The 18288-nt window shown below is 37.0% G+C and overlaps 3 protein-coding genes across 5 annotated transcripts; 2 read left to right on the top strand and 1 right to left on the bottom strand.

The window, feature by feature from the left end:
• Positions 1-1003: 1003 nt before the first annotated feature.
• On the top strand, positions 1004-4960 carry LOC140863887 (uncharacterized). The gene is made up of 7 exons (XM_073267661.1): positions 1004-1144; positions 1647-2982; positions 3105-3791; positions 3865-3948; positions 4041-4116; positions 4195-4511; positions 4606-4960. The coding sequence occupies exons 2-7, from the start codon at positions 1678-1680 to the stop codon at positions 4795-4797; spliced, it is 2661 nt and encodes an 886-aa protein (XP_073123762.1). The 5' UTR covers positions 1004-1144; positions 1647-1677; the 3' UTR covers positions 4798-4960.
• Positions 4961-6468: 1508 nt separating this feature from the next.
• On the top strand, positions 6469-8341 carry LOC140866532 (rRNA-processing protein fcf2). 2 transcript variants are annotated; one of them, XM_073271549.1, is made up of 5 exons: positions 6469-6848; positions 6952-7012; positions 7564-7645; positions 7733-7844; positions 8026-8341. In XM_073271549.1, the coding sequence occupies exons 1-5, from the start codon at positions 6619-6621 to the stop codon at positions 8129-8131; spliced, it is 591 nt and encodes a 196-aa protein (XP_073127650.1). In that variant the 5' UTR covers positions 6469-6618; the 3' UTR covers positions 8132-8341. The 2 variants fall into 2 exon arrangements, with proteins under 2 accessions (XP_073127650.1, XP_073127649.1); XM_073271548.1 differs by having other exon boundaries at positions 6474-6848; positions 7564-7641; positions 7729-7844; positions 8026-8338.
• Positions 8342-14103: 5762 nt separating this feature from the next.
• Positions 14104-17102, bottom strand: LOC140865539 (pyruvate dehydrogenase (acetyl-transferring) kinase, mitochondrial). Of its 2 annotated transcripts, none has more exons than XM_073270207.1 (6): positions 16645-17102; positions 15408-15666; positions 15078-15258; positions 14767-14917; positions 14450-14663; positions 14104-14347 (listed from the first exon to the last, which is right to left on the bottom strand). In XM_073270207.1, exons 1-6 carry the CDS (start codon positions 16891-16893, stop codon positions 14289-14291), a joined length of 1113 nt encoding a protein of 370 aa, XP_073126308.1. In that variant the 5' UTR covers positions 16894-17102; the 3' UTR covers positions 14104-14288. The 2 variants fall into 2 exon arrangements, with proteins under 2 accessions (XP_073126308.1, XP_073126309.1); XM_073270208.1 differs by having other exon boundaries at positions 14767-14914.
• Between the last annotated feature and the right edge of the window lie 1186 nt (positions 17103-18288).

The raw sequence follows: 18288 nt of genomic DNA, 5'->3' as shown, positions 1-18288 counted from the left end.
TATTTATCATTACATTCTTATCATCCAACTTTTATCAATAAATTCACGTTATAGAAAAAAAAAATGTAGTACTTCTTCAAATGGATACCCTATGCTACTAGTCTATGCTATATTATAATATAAAAAATTAATATATAAGCACGCATTTTGTGTGAAAAAAACGTTAGGTTTTAATTAGCGAAGTATGAAATTATTTGCCAAAATTATGATTGGTTGAAAGAAAACTCCATCCTCAAATATCAATATCAATATAAAAAGTATAATCAATGCTTTAAAAAAAGGGGTAATTATTTTAAAAAAAGTATAATCTTTCTTTCACATTTTTTATTTTAAAAAATGTATTTTTTTTTATGTCTATTCATTAAAAGGACATGCGACTATTCACCGCCCTTGAAAAATCTCAGCAAATCAAACTGATTCCTTATTTCAATAAAAATAAATAAAAAAAAATACAACAACAACAACAAAAATAAAAACCAAAGTATACTGATTCCTCTAATGTAAGGAAAATAAAAATTAAACGAAAAATGATGTGGGGAATATTTAACAAAATGAAATTTGTTAAAACTATATATTTGAAATCTAACATTTTCAATTTTTAACATTTTTCATATTTTTGTATTTCTTGTATATTTTAATATCATTTTGCAAAAAAAAAAATCAAAAAAAAAAATGTTACAATTCAAAAGAATGTCTGACCAAAGTCATTTTTCGAATTATCTACTTAAATACAACGATGTTGAGTTTTGATCTTAGAAACTCATTTCATTTTAATAAACTTAAATATTTTTTTGAAAACAACTTAAATATTAAAATTTTGTTTTTATTATCATTCTCCAAAGTATATATATTCTATTTTCAATAATATTTATTATTTAAATTCAACTTTATATCTGTCTAGAAATTTGAATATTTGCATCAATTGAAATTAATTCAGTAATAATAATAATTAATAATAATATAATAACAACATAAAAAAGGAAGAAACCCTAGAAAGTAGAAAGCAATGTCCACTCACAGAGTCACCACTCGTTTCCTTCGATCCGATCCAACTCAACCCAACAAATTCTAAGAAAATCAAAATCTGATCAGCGGCTGCACTTCCAATTTCTCTGTTGTAAATCCTATTTCCTGAAGTTTCGAGGTATGAAAATCCCATAAACATCCTTTTCAGCATAGTTTTGCGGAATATCTTGAATTGTCGTTATAATATTTTTGGGTTGTAGTATTTGATGAGTGTATGTATCTATGTAAATGTTGAAATAACGTCGGTGTAAAATTGTTATGAATTTTTTTTTGGGTTGAGGTGAACTTGTGGTGCTGTCAGTGTTTGGTGAAATATTGGTCCGGAGACTTCTGTCAGCGTTTGTTTGCTGGATGAGGTGGTTCTGATTACTTTTGACGTTTCCGGTCCGAAAGGAATGAATTCTTGCCTTTTAACTGGTCAAATTTTGCTTTTTAGTCGTGTCATCATTAGCATTGTGCAAAAAATTGCTGTAGTCTGGAATCTGGACTTGGATTGCTTCCACTTCCCTTAGCTCATATTTTACTGTTTAAGGATTCTCAAATCTCTAACAGTGATATAGATTTCTCAATGCGTTCGAAACGGGTACAACTAATGACCTTTTATTCTTTTTCTCGGACAGTCTGTTCACATTGCACTGGGATGGTCTGAAGATGGCCTCGCATCGCTCTTCTGGGTCCGTGGATCCGGGGTGGGAGCACGGTGTTGCGCAAGATGATAGGAAGAAAAAAGTCAGATGCAATTACTGTGGCAAAGTAGTTAGCGGTGGAATTTACAGGTTGAAGCAGCATATAGCTCGGCTTTCTGGTGAAGTAACATATTGTGACAAGGCTCCAGAGGAGGTTTGCCTGAAAATGCGAGCAAATTTAGAGGGGTGCCGAATTGGTAAGAAATCAAGGCAAGTTGAATTTGATGAACAATCGTATTTTAATTTTGCTGCCAATGATAACATGGAGGAGGAAGAGCCTGTTGGATACAGGAACAAAGGTAAGCAATTGTTAAGTGATAAAGGATTGGTGATAGATATAGCTCCACTTCGATCATTAGGATATGTTGACCCCGGTTGGGAACATGGTGTCCCACAGGATGACAGGAAGAAGAAAGTAAAATGCAATTACTGTGAGAAGATTGTGAGTGGAGGTATTAACCGGTTCAAGCAACATTTGGCTAGGATACCTGGTGAAGTTGCTCCTTGTAATAATGCGCCGGAGGAAGTTTATCTCAAGATAAAGGAGAACATGAAATGGCATCGCACAGGACGGAGGCACAGACGACCTGGCACTAAGGAGTTGTCCACCTTTTATTTAAATTCAGAAGATGAAGATGATGAAGCTGCCTGTCATATTGGCAATGATAAACTTGTCGTTGGTGATAGAAGATATACCAGAGATTTCAGAAGAAATTTCAAAGGGATGTCCTCGTGTAATGTGACTGATCCATTGTCAAAAAGGCCAAGATTTGATGCTAATGTCCTGAAGATGCCCAAAACTCAGATGCAAGCATCCGGAAACCAAGTGAAAACATGTTCCTCCAAAAGGTCCCGAAGAGAAGTCGTTTCTGCTATTTGTAAGTTCTTCTATCATGCGGGAGTGCCTTCTCACGCGGCCAACTCCCCGTACTTTCATAAAATGCTGGAGTTGATTGGTCAGTATGGATCAGATTTGAGAGGACCTTCAAGCCATTTGCTATCTGGTAGATTTTTACAGGACGAGATTTTGACCATCAAGAACTACCTTTCAGAGTTCAAGTCTTCCTGGGCAGTTACGGGGTGTTCTATTTTGGCAGACAGTTGGGAAAATCTTCAGGGTAGGACAATGATCGATATTTTGGTTTCTTGCCCTCGTGGTGTGCACTTTGTTTGTTCAGTTGATGCCACAGGTGTAGTTGATGATGCAACCTATTTATATAAACTGCTTGACAAAGTGGTGGATGAGATGGGGGAGGAAAATGTAGTGCAGGTTATCTTTTGCTTCACACATGCTTTATAACTACATGAAATTTCTACATATCATTTATTGTTAACTGACTGACTCATCTCTCCTCATTCTTTCTTCCTCCTTGGCGATAATTATATCTGTAGGTAATCACACAGAATACTCCCAGTTATCAGGCTGCGGGAAAGATGCTGGAAGAGAAGAGAACGAATTTATTTTGGACGCCTTGTGCTTCTTATTGTATTGATCGAATGCTTGAAGAATTTATGAAGCTAGATAGGGTGGGGGACTGTATAGAGAAAGGCCAAAAAATAACAAAGTTAATTTACAATTCGGCATGGTTATACAATGTCATGAAAAAAGAATATACTAAAGGCGAGGAACTTCTGAGGCCATCTGTCACTCGGTATGCGTCAAGTTTTACCACGTTACTAAGCTTGCTTCGCCATAGGGTTGGTCTTAGAAGAATGTTTCAGTCGAACAAGTGGAATTCCTCTAAGTTTTCCAAGTTGGACGAGGGTAAAGAGGTGAAAAGTATTGTGCTGGATTGCTTATTTTGGAGGAAGATACAGTTTGTTAAAAGATCAGTGGACCCTATAATCGAATTGCTTCAAGAGATCAATAGTGATGAGAAACTTTCTATTCCATATATTTACAATGATATGTACAGGGCAAAGCTTGCGATTAAAAACAATCATAATGATGATGCACGCAAATATGAAACCTTTTGGAGTGTGATTGATGATCAATGGAGCTCATTATTTCACCATCCCCTCTATCTAGCTGCTTATTTCCTGAATCCATCTTTCCGTTATCGTGCAGATTTTATCCTGGTAGGATCTTGAAGAAGTCAAGAATCAGTTCTCTTTGCATTTTTCTAATGCTTGTTTAGTTTGCATCTTGTAGCATCCGGATGTTGTACGAGGCCTAAACGCATGCATCGTTAGATTGGAACCAGATAGTGCTAGAAGAGTCTCAGCATCCATGCAGGTGTGAGCATACTTGTTTATCTCATTTGTATTCTTAAGGAAGAGTTCTAACCTTGTGTACATATTCTTCTAATCTTTGGAGTTCTGTACCAGATTTCCGACTTCGGTTCTGCAAAAGCTGATTTCGGAACTGACTTGGCTATCAGCACTAGATCAGAGCTTGATCCAGGTTATACCATTGAGATATTCTGATCAAATAATATGTTTCAAGAGTACTTCCACGAAAAACAATCTTTTTTTTCTTCAGCTGCTTGGTGGCAACAACATGGGATTAATTGTTTGGAGCTGCAACGAATAGCAATCCGTATTCTAAGTCAAACTTGCTCGTCTTTTGGGTGTGAGCACAACTGGAGTATGCATGATCGGATCTATGGAGATAGACACAATCGTCTGGCGCAAACAAGATTGAATGAAGCTATGTATGTTCACTACAATTTGAGGCTTCGGGAGCGCCAGATAAGAAAAAGGCCATGCGACACAGTGTCTCTTGACAGTGTTCTACTAGAAAGTTCATTGTATGATTGGGTTGCGGAGACAGAGAAACAAGCATCGCAAGAAGATGAGGTACCACTTTAGAACTTGCTCTCTAAGCATGTTTATTTGATAATAATATGCTTGTAAGTTGCCAATGACCAACTCGAGCACCGTATTTCAACAGGCAACAACCCTTTATACTGACATGGAGGACGGGGATGCATATGAGGATGATTTGCTGGAGTTCGACGAGGGATCATTGGAGATGGCGTCACTTGTAGATATGGTAGAACCATTGAATGTCCAGACTGATGCAGCTTCAGACGATGATCAAGATCTTAACTTTCTTGATGACGACGAAGATATGACTGACTAGTAGTCATACTTTCATCTCACACCAATCAACTGGTACATCCTAAGCTGATGTAAAATGCAGTATATATTTTATTGAATCAAAGAAAAATGCAGTATGCTTGATTTTTCCTTTTATTTTTCTCTTGAGTGTACATATGTAATGATATAAAATGACATTGCTGTTCTGTAAGTTGTCAAGTTACTTTGTGACTTTGTGTTGGCCAAGTTTGTAAAAACATGTTAATAGAAGTGCTAGGGGCACTCATTTTTTATTATTGAAATTATTGAAAATTGTTAGTCAGCATCTCTTTATTTTTTTATTGCATAAAAATAATGATTTTTTTAACATATTAATTAAGATAAAATAAATAATCAATAATCTTTATCTTTTATAAAGATTGTCATGATATATCATAAATTATTTATATCATTAACATCAAAAATAATTTTAATTATAGATCATTAAAATACAAAATTAATGTTTATAAACAAAAAAGAGAATAAAAGAAAAACTTAAACTAGAGATCATGATTGGCAAAAATCATTTTTTGTTTTCGGGGTATTTCACTAGTTTGTTCAAATTAATATATATATATATATATATATATATATATATATATATATATAATATATATATATATATATAAACAAATTTTTTTTGAATAATTTGAATTTAAAAAAAACAAATATAAATAGAAAAAATTAAATAAATAAATTTAAGTGAAACTAATTTGAAGGGGGCGAGAGATAAAAAACATGTATAAAAAACATGTATATTGAAAATGATAGGGGAGTTGTGAAGTTACTTTGTGTTGGCCAAATTTGTAAAAACATGTTAATAGAAGTGCTAGGGGCATTCATTTTTCATTGTTGAAATTGTTGGTAAGCATCTCTTTATTTATTTATATTTTTTTTAGAGTATAAGTACAAGATTACATCAATATTACAAATATACAATTACAACAATGTAATGAAACTGCTCGCACAATCGACGTGACTTAAGCATAAACTCGAGATTTGATTTTTAAAGATTGCAAACACTACATAAGTCTATCTAAATAAATTAGAAGAGCTACCCGCATTTAGCGGAATCGATCTGAGACCAATTGGTCTAAGGGCCTCACCCTTAAGCCATTGGGCTAGGGGCTCATTGGCGCATCTCTTTATTTTTTGATTGCATAAAAATAATGTTTTTTTAACATATTAATTAAGATAAAATAAATAATCAATAATCTTTATCTTTTATAAAGATTGTCATGATATTACATAAATTATTTATGTCACTGACCTCAAAAATAATTTTAATTGTTTAGAGCATTATAATAAAAATTAATGTTTATAAATAAAAAGGATAATGGGTGTTTGAATATAGATAAAATTGAAAATCTTGATTAAAAAAAGTTAAAAGAAAAACTTAAACTAGAGATCATGATTGGCAAAATCTTTTTTTGTTTTCGGGGCATTTCAATAATTTGTTAAATTTAATATATATATATATATATATATATATATATATATATATATATATATAGTGTGTGTGTGTGTACACTTTTTTTTTGAGTAATTTGAATTTAAAAAAGAAACAGATATAAATAGAAAAAAATAAATAAATAAATAAATTTAAGTGAAACTAATTTGAAGGGGCCGAGAGATAAATGGGCCGAGGAAGCCCAATTCTTCGCGTGGCTTCCTCGGCCCATTGTAGATCGGCAACTACATTTTCTCCCTGCAACTAAACTAAACCCTAATTTACCAAATTGTCGCGACTAAAAAACCCCAATTTACAAAATTGTTAGAGCTGACCTTTTCATTCGATATCTGAAATATCTCAAGTGATTTCGCCATGTCGGAAGACAAAGCTTTGATTGGGCTTTCATGGAAACCTAAAATCCCCTTGTTAAAATCATCATCTCCTGAAAACGAAAGCTGTTCATCGAAAAGCAAGGCTGAATCCTCTTCCCTCTACAAGCCAAATTCTCAGCTCATAGATGGCCTTTTCGTTCCTCCGAATAACCCCAGATATTTGAATAAACTTTTAAAGAAACAAATCAAGGACACCGCTGGCAGCAGTTGGTACCCAGTACTTTTTTTATTTGGTTTCAACTCGCTTCTTTTGTAGTTTATGGGTAGGAAAGATAAAATTTTGTAACGTGGGTTTACCTTAAATTTGTTTTAGGTTTGACATGCCTGCTCAAACTATCACTCCGGAGCTGAAAAAAGATCTCCAGCTATTGAAGGTGATCCCCTCCTAATCAGTCTTTTTCCCCATCTTTTTCCTTCAAATAACAACTTCTGATGCCAGAACAGTTTGATATGGCATCAAAAGAAGCCAACTTTTGCATATTGTGCCAAAATTTTATGCTTTCAACAGTTTTCCGATAATAAAGTAAAAGATGATAAAGTTCTGAATTGATATAATTTCCTAGACAGATGCATATCTGGCTATCCACCCCTTTCAAGAATGTGATTTTAATTTGATTGTTGTTCTTGTATGGCCTATTTTGAGGTTCTTCGGGTTTCTGTAGTATATTATCTGAATTGGTTGGACCTCAATTTATGTTCTTTATTTATTATGTTGGTTCAGTTACTAGTTCAAGCTTCTAATTTTCTGGAATCAATGAAAAAGATTGAGTTTTTGCTGGGTCTCTGCTTAATAACTTTTTTGACCAGTTCCACAGCTAGTGTTAACAGGGAAACCGGTCTTGTTGTTATGTCTTGTTGGTGGGTATCTTTATATCTATTTGCAAGAATTTTCTTGATAAAAAATTGTCTTTTCTGATTGTTACAGTTGAGAAATGTCATTGATCCAAAGAGACACTATAAGAAGGGTGATTCAAAATCTAAAGCACTGCCCAAGTATTTTCAGGCAAGTTGGTTGTTTAATGTAAGAAACGTGACATTTAAATGATTGTTCTTGTTTTCTAAGCTATTGAGTCGCATGATAATTTATCAGGTAGGTACTGTCATAGAGTCGGCAACAGAGTTCTACACAGGCAGGCTGACTAAGAAAGAGAGAAAAGCCAGCCTTGCCGATGAGCTGCTATCAGATAGAACCCTTGGAAACTATAGGTAACTTGTGTTTGCCAGATTGGTACATATCTTTAATTTTTGCACGGAGGCGATGCTAAAACAAGGCATTGAACCCGTCGCTGATGTTTCTGACTCCTGCATTGCCAGACAGTTTCTTTGGTTTTAAGATGAACAAAGCAGGCCATGCATATTTATTTTCTGAAATTCATATTTTATGCAGGAAACGGAAAGTTCGAGAAATTGAAGAAGTAAAGCGGCCAGGTGGGGTGGGCAAATGGAAGATCAGCAAGACAGGAAAGCGGAAGGAGAAGAAAAGAAAGCATTAGTATAGTCATTATTTATAACGGCGACCTTTTAACATTTAATCAGCTGAGGAGCTTTTTCTGTGCGTTGTTATTTGAATGGATATCTGGAGTTGAGCTGCTCCTATGCAGGAGTGTGTGTGTTCCCGTATCATTATTATTTTGAAGACTCGTGTTTCTAACTGAAATTGGTGTAAAATTCTTGATCTTGTTTTCATGTTCTTAGCATCATCTTATGTTAAACATAGTACTGATTTGTTATGGATTATGCCGGAGCTATTATGACGACAATAATATTGCGAAATAAAATAATCAACAAAAACACCAAGGATTTACGTGGTTCACCCAATATAGGCTACGTTCACGGAGCTACTGTAATATTGTTAATCGGAGAAATATTACAAGTATATACAAAATAATATATCTCACCAAACTCAAACTCCGAGTATTACCGAGAAATACTTCTCTAACTCACACAAGAGATCTCCGAAAAAAAACTATCTTTTTTTGCACTCTTTATTTTCTTCTCTCTTTGTTAATACAAAAGAAGAGAAGAATGGGATGATTAAAACTGATAACCGAGGAGCCAATTTATAGCAAAAGAAAAACGCGTGGAATTGAATGTTCATTTCCCAGCCACCAATCGCCCTCTTTAATTCTCCCACTTGCCAACCATTACCTAACAAATCTCCCACTTGAAGACTTGATTCCAATCATGACTTCACACAATCAATGCAGCAACTCATGCCTCCTTTTTTTTTTATACTTGCAGTCCAACTGAAGTCGAGCATAACTTCAGTTTGTCAGTGGTCACCGCCTTTGTGAACATATCAGCTGGATTTCTGCTTCCAGGAATCTTCTCAAGTATCAAGATTCCATCTTCCAACACTGATCTGATGAAATGGTACCGAACCTGTATATGTTTCGTCCTAGCATGATAAACAGGATTCTTTGCCAAATGAATAGCACTCTGACTGTCACAGTATAACGTACTATCCTCAAGCTTCTGACCCAACTCCTCAAGGAATGATCTCAACCATATCATCTCCTTGCTAGCTTCTGTCACTGCAACATACTCAGCTTCAGTAGTCGAAAGTGCAACAATCTTTTGCAATTTGGAAACCCAATTTACAGCCGTACCACCCAATGTGAACACATATACAGTAGTACTTTTCCTGCCGTCTAGGTCACCACCCATGTCGGCATCTACAAAACCTTGTAAGTCCTGATTAGTCCTCCTGAAGTACAGAGATGAACTGATAGTACCTTTCAAATATCTGAGAATCCACTTCACTGCTTCCTAGTGTTGTTTTCCCGGATTGCTCATAAACCTGCTCACAACTCCCACTGCATGTGTTATGTCTGGTCTGGTGCACACCATTGCATACATGAGGCTTCCGACAGCAGATGCATAAGGAACCTTATTCATATAAGCATGCTCCTGCTCCGTCGATGGTGATTGGGATTTGGTTAGTTTGAAATGACTAGCCAAAGGAGTACTAACCGGTTTAGCTTCATCCATGTTGAATCTGCTAAGAACTTTTTTCACGTACTCTGCCTGAGATAACTTCAAGACTCCGTTCACCCTATCTCTCAAGATCCTCATACCAAGAATTTGTTTTGCAGCTCTCAAATCCTTCATTGAAAATTCTTTTGATAACTCTCTCTTGAGCTTATCAATCTCCTCCAGACACGATCCTGCTATATCAACATGTCATCCACATATAGCAGTAGAATGATATAAGAACCATCAATCTTTTTCACATAACAACAGTGATCCGCCTGCCACCTCAGAAAATCGTTGTTATTCATGAATCCGTCAAACTTCTTGTACCACTGTCTTGGAGCTTGTTTGAGACCGTACAAGCTCTTCTGAAGTTTGCATACCATTTTCTCCTTTCCTCGTACTTCAAATCCTTGTGGCTGCTTCATATAAATTTCTTCATCTAGGTCACCATGAAGAAACGCCGTTTTTACATCCAACTGCTCCAGATGTAAGTTTTCATTCGCCACTAATCCAAGTACAGTTCTGATAGTGGTCAGCTTCACCACTGGAGAGAAAATCTCGGTGTAATCAACGCCTTCTCTTTGTTGAAAGCCTTTTACAACAAGTCTTGCCTTGTACCGTTTGCTGCCATCAACTTCTTCTTTGATCCAGTACACCCACTTGTTGTGTAATGCCTTCTTACCTTCCGGAAGTTCTGTCAGCTCCCAAGTTTGATTGGATGACAATGAATCCATCTCGTCTTTCATGACTAACTCCCACTTGATTGAATCATTATTTTGCATCGCTTCTTCAAAGGTCTCCGGTTCACCTTTATCAGTCAGAAAAATATAGTGAAGTGCAGGGGAGTATTTCTGAGGTGGTCTGATTGTTCTCGACGATCTCCTGAGTTCAATCACCGGAGTTTGTGGATCAACTTCTTGTGCAGTTTCTTCTTCCTGGTTACTATTCTCCGACTCATTCATAGGAATATCTATCAATGCCACTTCATTTGACTTCAGGACTTCGGGACATTTATCTCCTGCTTCAATGTCTAACTTGTCCTTGTACAAAACTTGCTCATTGAAAATGACATCTCTGCTCCGAATAATCTTTCGATTTTGGTCATCCCAGAACCGATAACCAAACTCATTATCTCCATAACCAATAAAAAAACATTTCTTTGATTTCGGATCAAGTTTCGTTCTGTTGGCTGAATCGATGTGAACATATGAGAGACAACCAAACATTTTCAAGAACGAAAGGTTTACTCCTTTGCCGCTCCAGACCTCCTCTGGTATTCTGCAATCTAGTGGTATCGAAGGTCCTCTGTTGATCAGATACGCTGTTGTGTTAACTGCATCAGCCCAGAATGATTTCGGCAGTCCAGCGTGCAATCTCATGCTCCTGGATCGCTCATTCGGGGTCTTGTTCATTCTTTCAGCTACACCATTCTGTTGAGGTGTACCAGGAATGGTTTTCTCCATCTTGATCCCGTTCTGTGCACAATACTTCTTGAACTCAAAATCTCCATATTCACCACCATTATCAGATCGTAAACACTTCACTTTCAAGTTGGTCTCATTCTCCACCATGACTTTCCACCTCTTAAAGGTTTCATAAACATCAGATTTATTTTTCAAAAAATAAACCTAGACCTTCCTGCTCGAATCATCAATAAATGTGACATAATATCGTGAGCCGCCAAGTGATGTCACAAGATATGGTCCCCACACGTCAGTATGAACCAGCTCCAACTTTGCCGCTTTCGGTTCTCTACCGCCTTTTGAAAAGCTCACCCTTTTCTGTTTTCCAAAAATACAACTTTCACACAATTTGTGTTCGATAGTTTTTAACTCTGGTAGCTTCCCTTTTGATATCAACATCTTCATTCTCTTCTCACTCATATGTCCAAGTCTACAGTGCCATAGACTTGAGTTAGCTCCAGTATCCACAGCTGCTAACATGTCTCTGCAACTGGAAGTCATGTACAGGGTTCCAGTTTTCGTTCCTTGAGCAATAATCATGGCTCCTTTGCTCACTTTCCAAGAGCCATCACCAAAGATCACTTTATGTCCTTCATCATCGAGCTGTCCCACTGAGATCAGATTCCGGGTCAATTTTGGTACATGTCTTACTTTGTTGAGCTTCCAGATGGAACCTTTTGACATTTTCAAACTGATATCACCCATACCAGCTATTTCCAACGATTTTCCATCAGCCAAGAAAACTTTTCCATAATTACCAGCAATGTAATTACTAAACACCTCACGATCACCGGTGGTATGAAATGAAGCTCCCGAATCCATAATCCATGAATCAACCGGGCTTTCCATGGATAGTACTAAGGCATCATGTACATCCTCAGTAACAGCATTTACATTATTCTTGGGTGCTCTGCAATCCTTTTTCATGTGGCCAGTTTCATCACAACTCCAGCACTTCAATTTTTTTTCAAAGGTATTTTTGTCTTTTCCATTCCTTGACTTGGATCTGCCACGCCATCGGTTAGAATTCTTTTCAGCACTTCTGCCCCTACTTCTGTTTTCGAGATTTAGGGCAGATCTCGATGATGTTCCTTCTCTCGAATCCCTCCTGCGAACTTCTTCACCAAGGATTCGATCTCTGACATCATTGAATTGTAACTTTTCTTTTCCAGTAGAATTGCTAACCGCTGCCCGCATCGGCTCCCAAACATTTGGTAAAGACGCCAAAAGAATAAGTGCTCGAATCTCATCATCAAACTTGATTTCAACCGATGTTAGCTGAGAAACAATCGTGTTGAATTCATTGATATGTGCCGCCACCGAAGCACCTTCCTCCATCTTCAAGTTGATTAACTTTTTCATGAGGAACACTTTATTATTTGCTGATGGCTTCTCGTACATGTCCGACAAAATGGACATCATCTCCTCCGTGGTTTTTGCCTCCGCCACGTTGTGTGCCACGTTCTTTGTTAGGATCAATCGTATTATCCCTAACACTTGTCTGTCAAGGAGCTCCCACTCATCATCCTCCATCTTTTCTGGTTTTACCCCGGATAAAGGTTGATGTAGCTTCTTGCTATACAGATAATCTTTAATATGTAACTGTCAGAACGTGAAATCTGTACAGTCTAACTTATTGATTCCCGGTCCCGATCCGTCATTTCCGGCCGTCGCTTCACCTGCCTTAATAAAATTTCAAAAAAATCTTTTCCGATGTGAAAGATCAGACAAAGCTGCAACCACAGAGCATACTCAGAATTTTAAAAAAAATTTCACCAAGGCTCCCGGACACCGTAACAGCTCTGATACTAGTTGTTATGGATTATGCCGGAGCTACCATGACGATAATAATATTGCGGAATAAAATAATCAACAAGAACACCAAGGATTTACGTGGTTCACCCAATATAGGCTACGTCCACGGAGCGACTGTAATATTGTTAACCGGAGAAATATTACAAGTGTATACAAAACACTATATCTCACCAAACTCAAACCCCGAGTATTACCGAGAAATACTTCTCTAACTCACACAAGAGATCTCCGAAAAAAAATTCTCTCTTTTTTCTCTCTTTATTTTCTTCTCTCTTTGTTAATACAAAAGAAGAGAAGAATGGGATGATTAAAACTGAGAACCGAGGAGCCAATTTATAGCAAAAAAAAAACGCGTGGAATTGAATGTTCATTTCCCAGCCACCAATCGCCCTCTTTAATTCTCCCACCTGCCAACGATTACCTAACATGATTAACTCTGCGGTTGGTAAAAATTGATAAGCTGCAAAGATGTAACCACGAGTTTTGCTTCTTTGCTTGTTTTTACTATCAGTTAATTATTGATCTCGCAGAGACCGTAAATTGCTTAGTAAAGCATTTGATACTTGAGAATTGGAGTTGCGGTGGTAACACTTAACAGATATAGATTGTAAAGCTTGATGGTAAGAAATATGTGAGGTACATACGTTGCATCAGATATTACTTGTTTTCCTTTTTGAGTTGGGGATGGGTTTTGTTATCACCCGATTCTATTTCAAACTTGGGCTCTAGGTGTCAGATTTTCAAACTTGGAATCTCGGAGTCAGATAGACCGCATATCTGATATTATATTGAGTTAGTTGGAAAGTGAGGCTGGTTTAACATAGAAATAAGTTAAAAATCTGAAATACTTTCGTACGTTAGACATCAAATTTCAACCAGAAATAGATTTTAAACGGCTGCTTAATTAAGCTTGCAAGAGAAATTGAATCGCGACACTTGAATTGTGTCACATGTACAGAATGTATTCAGAATATGACATTCTTTCTAGTTCATTTTAATAAATGGTTTAGTATATGTTAGATGGGGGAAAAAATTCCTCGTGTTGTAGATACCCAAGTCCTGACATTTTCTATAGGAACAAGACAAAGTTTGAGAAATTATAAGACCAAAAATTGGTATTTTGTATGTATATTACGTAAGCGGTTTTAATCTGAAGGGAGAATATGATTTAGTTCTTGAAAGCAAGGAAGGTACAGAAATAACCAAAAACGAAAAAAACTTCAGAAAAATCTGAAGCAATATTCAATGGACAAGTAAAATCAATCATTTCTACACAACGTTTAATATCGATCAACAATAAGGTGCACCCAAAATCACGATTAAATTCTTTTGGATGTGCCAGTATATACGGAAGGAAAGTCATCTTCTTCGACATTCATTGCGGCAACTTTGGCCCTCAAGGCAGAGGTTCTTGAGATTCTCCCAACCGGGACAAATGGAGGTAAGCATCTGTTCCTGTAAGGAAAACAAGAAGTTCGTAGATGGGATTATATAGGCATATATAAGGCCAATGCATGTTGCCTCGACCCTCTAATTAAACGTTGTAGAAGAATTTACCATATCCTTCCATGGAGATGATTTGCAGATCCCCTCCAAAGTACCTAGCATAAAGACGGCTAATGGGAAGACCATAACCATAACCCGCCATGGTTGTCACCGTTTCAAGGTCCATGTCGAACTGCTCATCCAAGGGGTTCTTTGCAGTACTGTAGAGATAAGTAAAAATTCTAGGAAGGCCGCTTCTTGGAATTCCACCTCCTTCATCAGATACCTATTGAACACAGAGAATCGACGATTATGATTGCATTGGATATAAGTGTAGGGAAATAGTAGATTCTCAATCAGGTATTGCGAGAATGTAAGAGGAAAAACACCTTTATAGTAACATCTTCCAGTCCATCAGCAACAATTATTCGTACAGGAGGTGGAACCTTGTCGGAGTCCATATATTTCTCTTGAACAGCACGAAGAGAATTCTTAACCAATTCAAAAACCATCAAATGCAAGTGTGGCGGTACATACCTGCTTTAAAAAAGAAGATTTGATTGCAGTAAACAGAGGTAAAATCTGAAGAGAGAGACTTCCAAAAGTTAAAAAGATATTCTGGGAATGTATAAAGGCAACAACACACAGTCAAGAACATATAGAATTTTTTTAAAAAACTAGACGTAATTGGTTAACTTACGGAAACGTAAAATTTGGGTCTCCATAAATATTAACATCTGGTGCACTGCCATACTCCCGCGAGCAAATGGAACGGGCATCCTCACTAGCATTTCTTGCAACCTCAACAGGAGACATTTTGGTATGTATATAGCCGACAACATCAGGAGATGGATTTGGGTCGTGCAAGGCCACATGCTGCCCTGAGCTCAACATAGTTTTGAATGGAGCATGAAATATTTTAGCACATTTACGCCATACCAAAACTTTATTCAAATTTGCGATGGTAGATATTCCAAATAAATAGCAAAACAAGACATACGCAGGCCAACTCAAGAAGAAGAAGGCTAACCGATGAGCATGCGAATCCCAATTCTCGACATATAGAATCGATCCAAAAACTGATGAATTTCCTCCAGATTCCCGTAATCAGTTTTAGGATCCATATCTTTCTTCAACTGCTGCACTCCCAAAGCCATCATAGGGACCACATTGTTGTGCCTGACTTTTATCATCTTAATCATTCGCGTAAAATCCAACTCATCCCTCTCATCCTTAATAACCGGAAAGGATCTAAGGTCACGGAAAGAATCCAGATACCAATCTCTTACCTAACAAGCAAAAAAAGAATATGACATAATGTCACTGCTTTAACAGGCTTCATCATATAATTACTGCCCAGATAAATTCAGTGGCAATCCGAAAAACATATGGACAGGCGAAATTAAAAACAAAGATTTTCTAGCACCAGGGGAGGCAGAGTCTTGCTTTCACACTACATTTTATACGAAAGTAAGCATAGAAATAGGGAAGAAAGCAGGACGGCCGTCCCGGAAACTCCCACTCTCTGCCACTGCAGCAGCAGCAGCAGCTAATAAATGATATTACAGACCAAGAACTTGCTATCCTACACACAATTCAACCACAGAGCCAAATGGGAAGGAACGCCGAGACAAAATCAAGGATAGATGAACTACACACAATCCAGAACAAATAATCCAGTATACATAGGATAGATTTGACGTGCTATAAAAGTAAAATAAAAAGTAAATGAATCTAGAAAAATCCTGAGCTGAAACCAAGCTCGTGATCTGCACGAAATTCCTTGTGTCAACTCTTAAGGGAAAAAGAGCAGGTATCTCATCCAGTACATAGCAACAACAGCACAGATGAACTCTTACAGAGTGAACAGTTATCGAATGATAACATCAAAAGGCACTTTCGACAATTTTCATTCTCAAATCCCAAAAGCGCCTTTTATATCGAAGCTTGTAAATAGTAAATTATTTGCGTGGAAGAATATCAAGATTCAAGTCAGATTTAAAAAAGAACAAAAAGAAATGACGACTCAGTCTCCACATGGCCTGCCAATTTTCTACACTTGACCTCCATAGTCAAACCAGAGAGAATAAAATAAACAATCCATTCCAAATTCCAATTCCCCAACGCCAAATAACGAAAGAACAAAGGAATCGATCATCCCAACACAAACCCACAGCAACACTCACCGATACTTCAAAAAATATGCAGAAAAGGGAGGAAATTCCTACACACATGGAGGAAAAGAACGTACACAGACAAGAGAGTACCTTAATAACAGCTGGTTTAAGGGACAAGCCATAGGGGAGGGACTGGAGTTCAATAGCACGGCGAGCGATCCGAATAGGCAGCTCCTTGCGGAGGAACTGGGCGGAGATGAGTAGATTCCTTTCAGTAGGCAGGGATCCGAAATCCATCATGTAGCGGAGACTGACACCAGTCTGCTTCATGCTACCAAATTTCTGAACCTCCTCCACGAGCCCCTTGGAGAAACCCTCCCAAGCTTTCTTAGCCGCCATTACCAGCGAAAACAAGGAATCGGAAGCACCCCTACCGCCGCCGGAGAATCGGGAAACGACATGCAAGAAACGAGGAGAAATTCGAAGAAGGGGCGGCGTACACGAGACGATGGTTAGCTAGCAGAGGGAATTGCATTTACATATTCACAGTGATTAGTGATTACAGTTAAAACAGAAAATGAGGTTGCTTTTTAGAGAGAGAATATGCATTTTCCACTTTTTTGTGGGGAGAGAAAAAAAGAGTGGCAGCCACACTTAACTCGGGTTGGGTTAACTCGGACCTAGCCATTCGGGTACCCTTGAGACATTTGGGCATGGGTACGAATAAAGTTCGTTTTTTCTCCGTGGTTCTAGTCGATTATTTGCTGTCTTTGTTTTCCGGAAATTTTAGTCTTTTTTCTCGACATGAAGCAGATGTGACATCTACGCGATCAAATGTCACATGAACACTATTAAAAAAATGTTATACGTATATGTTAGATTACGCACTTAATTACGTGAAATTGTGAAAGTATCTAAATGATGAGATCTTTCCTATAATGCATATGGGCTAATTTTGTGATATCAAAAATAATGTGTAGCCGTGTGTGACCAAATGTGTGCATGTAGAATAACTCTAAGAAATGATATGAACATTGTCAGAAATCATGAGATGCAGCTCACAGGGGCATAGGCGAGTTGGTAAGGCCTGAGATGACGTGGGAAGAAATTTTCACGCATTACGGGTTCGATCCTCGTGTGGAGCATATTTTCTGCTGAAATATTGTGGGGGTATGCTCTGGGGATTGGGTCATGTGCTCCCTCATTCAGGTCCCTGCCGCTCGTGCACATTCCTCGATTTATCCTCCGCATGAGTCAATGGGCCTCTGACTCATGTGGAATGGGGTCTCTTTCGGGGTCAACCCTTTATAAAAAAATCATGAGATGCATGATTAATGCTGAAATTTGATACCATGTATAATTGTATAGTAAGATAATCAAAATTGTAAAAAACGAAAAAACGAAAAAAAAAAAAAACAAATATATATGATAGAAATACGGTGAATAAATGTATTTATATTTTTGAAGAAATAAATAAATAATGATGTTATTAAAATTGTGTTTTTTGTGGCACTATAGATTCTGGTCATAACATTAAATATATGAAAATGAAACTTAGATGCCAAAGGGAAAAGGAAACATATTCTAGTGAATGAATAATAGACTGAGAACCAAATTATATACTTGTAATCTCAGAAATATTTGTAATTTGGATTAAATATGTATTGTATTCTAAAAAAAATTTGTAATATACATCAAGATTATACTTTATATTCTAAAAGAAATAGACGAAAGAACAAATATATTTGGAAAGTTAAAATCACGCTAGTTTATATACTTTCCAATTTAAATACT

The sequence above is a fragment of the Henckelia pumila genome, chromosome 4 (assembly GCF_033568475.1).
Source record: "Henckelia pumila isolate YLH828 chromosome 4, ASM3356847v2, whole genome shotgun sequence".
Lineage (NCBI taxonomy): Eukaryota > Viridiplantae > Streptophyta > Magnoliopsida > Lamiales > Gesneriaceae > Henckelia > Henckelia pumila.
Note: the sequence above shows the minus strand (reverse complement) of the source record. Positions and strands in the feature narration are given on the sequence as shown.

Coding starts and splice junctions, on each gene's coding strand:
- LOC140863887 (XM_073267661.1), top strand. CDS start 1,678: ATGGCCTCGCATCGCTCTTCTGGGTCCGTGGATCCGGGGTGGGAGCAC. Junction 3,792..3,864: donor ATCGTGCAGATTTTATCCTG/GTAGGATCTTGA, acceptor TGCATCTTGTAG/CATCCGGATGTTGTACGAGG. Junction 4,512..4,605: donor AAGCATCGCAAGAAGATGAG/GTACCACTTTAG, acceptor GTATTTCAACAG/GCAACAACCCTTTATACTGA.
- LOC140866532 (XM_073271549.1), top strand. CDS start 6,619: ATGTCGGAAGACAAAGCTTTGATTGGGCTTTCATGGAAACCTAAAATC. Junction 7,646..7,732: donor GCCCAAGTATTTTCAGGCAA/GTTGGTTGTTTA, acceptor TTTATCAGGTAG/GTACTGTCATAGAGTCGGCA. Junction 7,845..8,025: donor AGAACCCTTGGAAACTATAG/GTAACTTGTGTT, acceptor TATTTTATGCAG/GAAACGGAAAGTTCGAGAAA.
- LOC140865539 (XM_073270207.1), bottom strand. CDS start 16,893: ATGGCGGCTAAGAAAGCTTGGGAGGGTTTCTCCAAGGGGCTCGTGGAG. Junction 14,918..15,077: donor GACCCAAATTTTACGTTTCC/GTAAGTTAACCA, acceptor TCTTTTTTAAAG/CAGGTATGTACCGCCACACT. Junction 14,664..14,766: donor TGGAAGATGTTACTATAAAG/GTGTTTTTCCTC, acceptor TGTGTTCAATAG/GTATCTGATGAAGGAGGTGG.